Here is an 8908-nt window from a genome sequence, read left to right as displayed (position 1 = left end):
GACTAAATTTAAACAAATATCTCCTTTTTTCAAGTTGGACGCATAGTTGTGTCTGATTAATCATCTAGAGCAAAAAATCTATTTTTATTAAACTCACAGGTGGGCTTTTTCCATTATAGGATAAGACACACAGGGATTTTTAGAAGGTAAGAGAGAGAGAGAGGTAAGGACTTGTTGCATACACAAACACACACTCACACACTCAACTCCTACGCTTATCTCACCTCCACTTCAGTTCATATGTACGACCCGCACTCCACTCTTATTATTTCTTATCTCTCCCTCCCCCCCTCCCCCATGCAACTCATGGTTTTAGCGCGGTGCTTACTAACACAATAAAGGGAAGTATCGCTTATTCAGCCCTGTAGGCTAGAAGTTTATTCATACCCCGTTTTTCATCATAAAGCCTTCCCTTTCATTTTCATTTTATAGATCTTCCTTCCAGTCTAAAAATTATTACAATATATCAGTTTAACGACGGGTCTCGTTCGTCGTCGTCGACAGTTATCCCTCAGCTGCGACGTCGTCGCAAGAACACATAATTAAACTTAAAGTTATCTTAGATTGAAATGTTAATAAAAAGTGATATTTAAAATTGTTCACTGTGATATAATCAATAACAATGGCTCTTCATACGAATGTCGGGTTGGGGGATTTTGTCCTTATGGACGATATCTCTATGAACCCTTTCTTGCAAAATTTAAAAATCAGGTATGTATATGTAATATGTATATAACTATAATATGTATAATAGGTATGCTTTTTACATATTTTTCAAAATGATATTGTATACACAGTCAAATAAATTAATAATGTTCTTAATTTAGAGATTTTTTTCAACTTATAATAAATGTTCAATGTTTTTGTTGTGTTTAAAATTTATTATAAAACATCTTTGTTGAAATATGAAAATGTGAGTCATAAGTGCAAAATTAATAAGAAATTATGTTTATAAGAAGCTTATAGCAATTACTTAGCTAAAGATATTACTAAGATTTAATTTAATTTAGAATTTAATGGCTTGCATTGTATATATAGCTTGTAAAAGTTTTTAGTCATCTTGATTTGATACTTTTAAAATCTGCCAATAAACAGTACATACTTCAACCCATCAGACTAACTAATATATTGTAGTTAAAGAGTAGCTGCGCTCTTGACAATATGAAACATTTGCTTTTTTAATGTAAACATAATAGGTATTATCAGCCTTATGACTCATTCAGACGTTGTTTTGGCGGCCTCATTAAAAATCTGTTTTATGGTCTAAACTGTGCAAATATGGGTGCTAAATCCTTTTTTAATAAAACTTCATGCAAAACAAATGAATGCCAATTGCATAACAGAACATCTCCTTAACTTGAAGATGGAAGTTATAATTTAAAACAGGTCAATTAAATTCATTTGAGGTTGATTAGTTTTTATTGCCAGAAACTTTTTTAAAAATGAAGATTAAAATTACTAATATGCAAACGTCCTACATTTTCAAGAAACAATAAGATGAAATAATCATTTTATATTTGATCTTTAAATTACTTTGATACGAAACATAAAATAAAGGATTATTTTATTAGTTAAATTTTCTTTGGCATTCAGAAGTAAATGGTCGTGACTATTGACTTAAACTAATGTAGTTTTAATTCTTGAATAAACAAGGATAAAAACATAAAAAAATGAAGAATGAAATAAATTTAAAACAGTTTTATTAAACCAATAAGAAAAATCAATAATCTCCTAAAAAATATGTGCAAAAAAACAGCCTAATTTATTAAAGACACTTATTTCTTTGCGAAAAGATAGATAAAAGACAGGGCATACAAGGTAAATCATTGAATAGCTTAGCTTTTTAAAAACATAATACCAATAACTAACTTGATGTTAAAGGCCAAGCTTAGGATTTTATTTGCTTTGCTTACCATACAATAGTGTTTTGTGTGTGTTTTAGGAAATAGAAAAATATAAACAGTTAAATCAAAACAAACAAGAATGACAATATCTTTAAAAGCAAAGCTTTACACAGTAGGACAAACAGACATTTACACTTGTATAGTGTCAGAACTTAATAAGCAGAATATTCATTTATAAGTCTTATTAGCTTGTTTGAAATGTACATACGGACTTTATGGTAATCATTGCATTGTAGAGTTGTCATTCCTTCCAAGTTGTACCAAACTGATACATGAATCAGCACGCTTGAGATGGAAGTTTGAAATCGAAAGGAACTTAAATTAACGATAAGAGCAACCCGTTCAGGACGGACGGACCGACTCTTAATTATAGAAAATCTTAGCTAAGAAAATATTTTTATTAGCTTAATGTATAGTAACACACAAATGTTTTGATTATGACTCATATTTACCTGTTTTTTATTTAATTTTTTTTTCTTTTTAAATCTAATGTAAAATTCTATATAATTTTTTGGTACAATATAAGAATTTGCATGTTTAATACCTTGCACCAGCGGCTGTGCCACTAACCTCTTTGGACATCGTTAATTAAGAAATTTAAAAAAAGGTGCTCGGGATCTATATAAAGCTTTACTAGTAAGTGTAACCAATAGGCTCAATGAATAGTGAGACCTCAAAAGCGAGATAACCTAAACAGTTAAGCTTCAAATAGATTGATAGAATAATGGATAGCGACTGAGAGCGTTCTTTCTTGTATAATAATTTCTCAAGTTTTAATTTATAAACCAAATTCTTATATATTTAATATATTCGTTATAAAAATATGTTTCATAATAATTAACGGATATAATAAAAACATGTTTAACATAGTTTTAAAACATATTTTATGAGTTTCATATGTAAAACAAGGATGGTGACATTAGATTTACTAGATAAACAAAAACAAATTAACAAACAAACGGACGAACAAAGTATTTTCAAATTGTCAGAGGAATATTCACCAAAAAATAACCGTCTCTTTTTATAGCAGTGAAGTAGATCATATTTCTCAGACCAAGTGAATTATGAAGTAGTTACACTATTAATAATTATACAAAGAAGTCAGATATTCGCATACAAATATAAAACCTGTGGGGTGAACTAAAATTAGTTTCCGAATGTGAACACATTTTCCTAGGTGTTTCCCAATCCTATCTCAATATTTGCTACTAGCTAAAAAACCTTCAAACTTAAAAAAAAAAAATCAAAATTTGAAAAATTAAAACTTTGAATGTATAATGTATAAATCGTTAATACATTCAAATTTTGATTTTTTTTTTGAAGTTTGAAGGTTTTTTAGCTAGTAGCAAATATTAAGATAGGATTGGGAAACACCTAGGAAAATGTGTTCACATTCGGAAACTAATTTCAGTTCATCACCTGTGGGTAGAGTCACTATATTCACCACTGAACAAACCACTGCTCCCCTTGCCTAATTAGAAAATGTGCCTTCCCCTGTTAAATAATGGAGTGCCCAGTCACAAAATTGTGTCGTTATATGTCGGTATTCCGTCAGTTATGACCATATTAAAGCCATTAAGTTGTCGCATAAATTGTTTTAAATATATCATGCCAGCCACTACAACTGTTTAAAAACACTTATGTTGTCACTGTATCATTAGAAGTCGGTAGTATGTCATCAATGGCCCCTTTTATGTAATGCGATAAAGACGATATATATGACATTATAGTCAATCATATAATTAATTAATGACCACTTTATCTGGCATGAAGATTGCTAATGATACAATAGCGAAAATAGGGATGTTGCAAATTTGTGTTCATTAAATAACTAAGATTTGAAATATAAAACATGAAAATTAACCTTCATAACTCGTATAAGTATATCATATTAACCAAAGAAAATTTTAGTATGTAAACGAAACCCAACAACCATAAAACCGAATTTGAATGTCTATCAAGAGAAATCTGACATTTAAGTTCTCAATTTTATGTTTTAAAAGAATCCTTTTCTGAACACAATATTATTTAATGGTGTTATTTTTCTCTTTAACTAACAAACAAACTACCTGACAATTTATCAAAATTAATCTATGTCTCTAATAACCTTATATACCATAGTTGTCCGTATGGTTAACAGAGTGATAAAATAAAAAGTACGTCCCTACGACTTCAAAATAAGAATATATTATTTAGCATGCATCTCTTGTATGACTTTTACCGGCGGCGGTGCGTTAAAATACGTCCATTTCGAAATCCTTTTTTAATAAATTCTATTCTATAAATTCTATTCTATTCTTTGAACGTAAACCGGCAAGCAAAATCAGTTAATTCAGATGAGTTTTTTTTGTAGCCAACCCCTTAAAAGAAACAATTTTATGAACTCTACATCTTTTTATTTACAACTAGCGGCTACGCTTTATAAGAAGATTGGGGTTACCTCCCCCAAAATAGCCATAAACCTTCCCTGGACCTGAGAAGCTTCACTGTAAAAGAAAACCACATAGGTTCAGCAGTTATTTAGATCCTTCGCTACACATAAGCACGGATTAACATCCTGTTACTTTTATTCGACGATTTCTATACAAATAATACTGTTCAATTCTAAAATTAATTTTAGATACGCATTTGAATGCAGTGTATAAAAATGTTTTAATTGAATAGAGACAAGTATGATAACATTCATGAGTACCCTATGTAATTTTATAAATAAGTATGATAACATTTATGATATAAAAAATTATTATGTTTAAAACTGCATGAAAATTTGCAAAAAACACAGAAGGGCGATCACGCTCAAATTCTAGAAGCCACGGAACTAGAAATATCTTTGATAATGTCTGGCGTTTTATTTTTATGTAAAGAAAATAGACAAGCAAAGTGGTAAATGTATAGGCTACTTGCTTATAATTGGCTCCAAAATCTTAATCGATAAAAAAGTAAGTTTTTTCGCCTGAAGCTTAAGACCTCGAAAATTTTCCTGGCCTTTTCGCCCTCCCCTAGAGGCCAGAGGCGAGGGACGAGGGGCGAGGTAACTAGTGGTTTATAAAAAAGAAACTTCTATGTTTCTAAAATCAGAGGTTAGTTAATTTACATACAGACAGACAGACAAAAATTAAGATACTACGCACCAAAAAAATCCTCTTGGATACGGTCTACCTGTCTCCAATTACTAAACATTTTATTCACAATTTTATGCTGAACAATCGTCAATATAAGATATTCAGTCAAAAATCTGGAACGTAAATTCACAGTTTAATAGTCATGTTTAGAAATACTATAATTTTGAATTGAAAGCAAGGACGTCCAAGGGGGGGGGGGTTAAGTGATGATTACTCCCCCCCCCCCCACCATTTAAAATTTACTTTTACCCTGGGAGTGCCGTAGGCACCCCCAACCATTTAGGAGGGGGCATTTACCCCCACTAAACAATTTTTTGTGGGGAAATACCCCCCCCCCCCGAAAAATAAATAATCCCTAACAAAAAAAATAAATATTTCATAATTAGGTAGATACCTTTTTAGATTATTAAATTACCCCCCCCCCCCCCCCCACCAAAAAAAAGAATTTTACCCCAGAGGTAATTTTTTTTTTTTTTTTTTTGGGGGGGGGGGGTAACAAAAATTTACCCCTGCCAACAGATTTCAGGGGGAAAGCCAAATATTCGAAAATTTAGTACGTGCCCGTCCATACGTCAGTAACGGAAGAATAATGGCAAACATAGACCTGTTTAAATCGCCCTGATATGATATATATTATACTATTTTAAGTTCCGAATTTACAGAATTTGTTGTTTAACCCCTCCGTATTTATTGAACAGAATTGTCCTTGTAGTGTCTAAGTACAAATGATTGAAGGCCATGGTCGTGATTCAAATATACTTATATATGCACATCTTCATTTATCTTCCTATCTTTCCTTCTAATAACACGATCCCCTCCCTTTAATTTTCTCCCTTAATCGTCATTCCTCTCTCTCATTCTCATTCTCTTTCTTTATTTCTCTTTTTTAAAACTCTTAACTGTCTATCTATACCTATCTCTCTCTCTCTCTCTCTCTCTCTCTCTCTCTCTCTCTCTCTCTCTCTCTATCTCTCTCTCTCTCTCTCTCTCTCTAACTCTTTCTCTCTCTCTCTCTCTCTCTCTCTCTCTCTCTCTCTCTCTCTCTCTCTCTCTCTCTCTATCTCTCTCTCTCTCTCTCCCTCTAACTCTTTCTCTCTCTCTCTCTCTCTCTCTCTCTCTCTCTCATTCGTCTCTCTATCTATCTATTTCTCTGCCTATCTTTATTTTTCTGTCTACTCTTATCTTATTAAATCTACCATATCTGTCTAATCCTTTTATATGTAATACATACCAACAGATAAATATAAATACTTCGCTGCGGTTTCCAAACATTGTAGTCTTATTACTATCTCACAACATTGAAAGAGTATTTAAGACTGAAAATCTACTGTGACATAACGATATTGATCAAATCTAGTGTGCATAATATTTCCTTCTTTTGACCCTTGAGGTGTTTGTATAAATTCCACCAATCAATATAGGGAGAAGACAATGGATGTAAAAAAAATTGTATTCAAATTTTTTTCTCATTATGATTTGACATTTGATAAAAACTTTTATAACTAGTATAGGTGCATACGTTCGTCTGTCAAAGATACCTAGAAAACCCTTGTTATATTAAATTTCACAATTTTGTTTTTACACCTTGAAAAATATTTTAGTTTCAAATAAAATTCTGTTTTTCTGTACTATATATGTACAAAATTGTCCTTACATATAAGTATTTATCCTAAAATCTTAAATCTTTGCGTTTTTATTTGGATACTTCCCCCCCCCCCCTATATCAAAATTGAGATGCATTAATGAATTATTCCTCAAATCAATGAATGGGTATAAGATTGCATAGATGGGGGGGGGGGGGGGGGTTAAAATGTCTTATTCCAAGATTAAAGTAACCAAGTAACCAGGCTCTATCAACCAATGTACACTTTACTAACTAAGTAAGTATCTAAGCAGCATATGGTTGACAACTATAATAAACATAATAACCCTTTTGTAGATAAAAATAATTGATGGAAAAGTTTGAACACTACTTGTAAATAAAAACCAAGCAAGAGTTGATAAAAATAAAGAAAATATACATATTCAGTAAAGTATTTGTATGATAATCATATACTTGTAATCATAGTATTATCTGTATATAAGAATATATACATATTTAGTAAAGTATTTGTATGATAATCATATACTTGTAATCATAGTATTATCTGAATATAAGAATATATACAAATTTAGTAAAGTATTTGTATTATAAACATATACTTTCAATCATAGTAAGAGTTGATAAAAATAAAGAAAATATACATATTTAGTAAAATATTTGTATGATAATCATATACTTGTAATCATAGTACTATCTGTATATAAGAATATATACATATCTAGTAAAGTATTTGTATGATAATCATATACTTGTAATCATAGTATTATCTGTATATAAGAATATATACATATTTAGTAAAGTATTTGTATGATAATCATATACTTGTAATCATAGTATTATCTGTATATAAGAATATATACATATCTAGTAAAGTATTTGTATGATAATCATATACTTGTAATCATAGTATTATCTGTATATAAGAATGCTTCTGAAGAATTTAATGTGAAGAAAGGATGAAATATTTTCTCATTGTCATTGTTATTTGCATGTAAATGTTAGAAAATTTTATTTTTCAATCCTATATATAAGTATCGAGTTGTGTGTATCTGTCCAGTAATATCTCGTGAACCATCCTATTTTATAAAGCTGTTTTTTATCTGAAGTTTAAGATCTCAATATCTATAGATCCGATTGGGTTCTCAATTTTAGGTAATCTAACACGAGTCCTGTGATGGTTTTAGGCTATTCTATTTTCAGATATAAGTCTTGAGATGCCTTAAAGCCATTTTACTAGACTTTTTCTGCCTCTAAGAACACAGAGCCCCAATATACTAGGGGCTTAACCGCTAGTTTATATAATAGCGGCTGCGCTTCTAGTTATTCTATATTTTACATAAATACATATACACAAAAAAACATTAGCAATTTCAATTCTAAGTTTTTGGAAGAATCTTAAATTTATTTTTTTTAGGCATGAGAAGCAGCAAATCTACACTTATATTGGTGAAGTATGTGTGTCTGTGAACCCCTACACAAATCTTAATATTTATTCGGATGAAATGGTCAACAGCTACAAAGGTGAGATAGTTTTCCCGCGTTTATTCGGGGGACACACTTGTTACATTGAAATTACAAAAATATACACATCTATAAAGGTAAGTCACAACAAAAACATAGGATTTTTTAGTAGCGAAGCTACTCTATAATTTGAAATGTCCGTCTGTATGTCTGTAAGTCTCTATGTCTTTATGTCTGTATGTCTGAAACGTTTTGGGGGAAACGTGATTTACTCAGCTCCTACAAAAGATAGAAGGCTGAATTTTTTTGTCAACATTTCTATCAAAATGGAGCACAATTAAGTATGAAACATCGGTAGCGGTCGGACTGCTTTTAAGCAGCTTTTTAGCCGCTTTCAATTTTCAAAACTGATTTTCTTGGCCCCTGTACAAGAGAGAAGGCTAAAACTTCCATTAACATTCCCATCAATATGGAGCATAATTAAGTATAAAAAAATCAAAAGCGGCTGGGCTGCTTTTAAGCAGCTTTTTAGCCGCTTTATTTTTTTAAAACTGATTTTCTCGGCTTCTGGTAGAGAAAGAAGGTTGAAACTTCTTGTCAACATTTCCATCAATATGGAGCTTAATTATGTATGAAACATCATTAGCGGTCAAACTGCTTTTAAGCAGCTTTTAAGCTGCTTTTTTTCAAAACTGATTTGCTCTGCTCCTGTGAAAGATATAAGGCTGAAACTTCTTGTCAACATTGCTATCAATATGGAGCATAATTAAGTATGAAACATCAATAGCGGCCGGACTGCTTTTAAACAGCTTTTAGTC

At 31.1% G+C, this 8908-nt stretch overlaps 1 protein-coding gene across 1 annotated transcript in view; it reads left to right on the top strand.

Annotated features, from left to right (window-relative positions):
• Nucleotides 1-234: 234 nt before the first annotated feature.
• Nucleotides 235-8908, top strand: part of Myo31DF (Unconventional myosin ID) — a 63241-nt gene continuing 54567 nt past the window's right edge. Inside the window, exons 1-2 of the mRNA XM_080156112.1 lie at nucleotides 235-711; nucleotides 8044-8150. Coding sequence (XP_080012238.1) covers nucleotides 623-711; nucleotides 8044-8150 — 196 coding nt within the window. The 5' untranslated portion in view covers nucleotides 235-622. The remainder of the gene's footprint in view (nucleotides 712-8043; nucleotides 8151-8908) is intronic.

The sequence above is a fragment of the Acartia tonsa genome, chromosome 4, assembly GCF_053477335.1.
Source record: "Acartia tonsa isolate MP-2025a chromosome 4, ASM5347733v1, whole genome shotgun sequence".
NCBI lineage: Eukaryota > Metazoa > Arthropoda > Copepoda > Calanoida > Acartiidae > Acartia > Acartia tonsa.
This window is presented reverse-complemented; position numbering and strand designations above follow the sequence as displayed.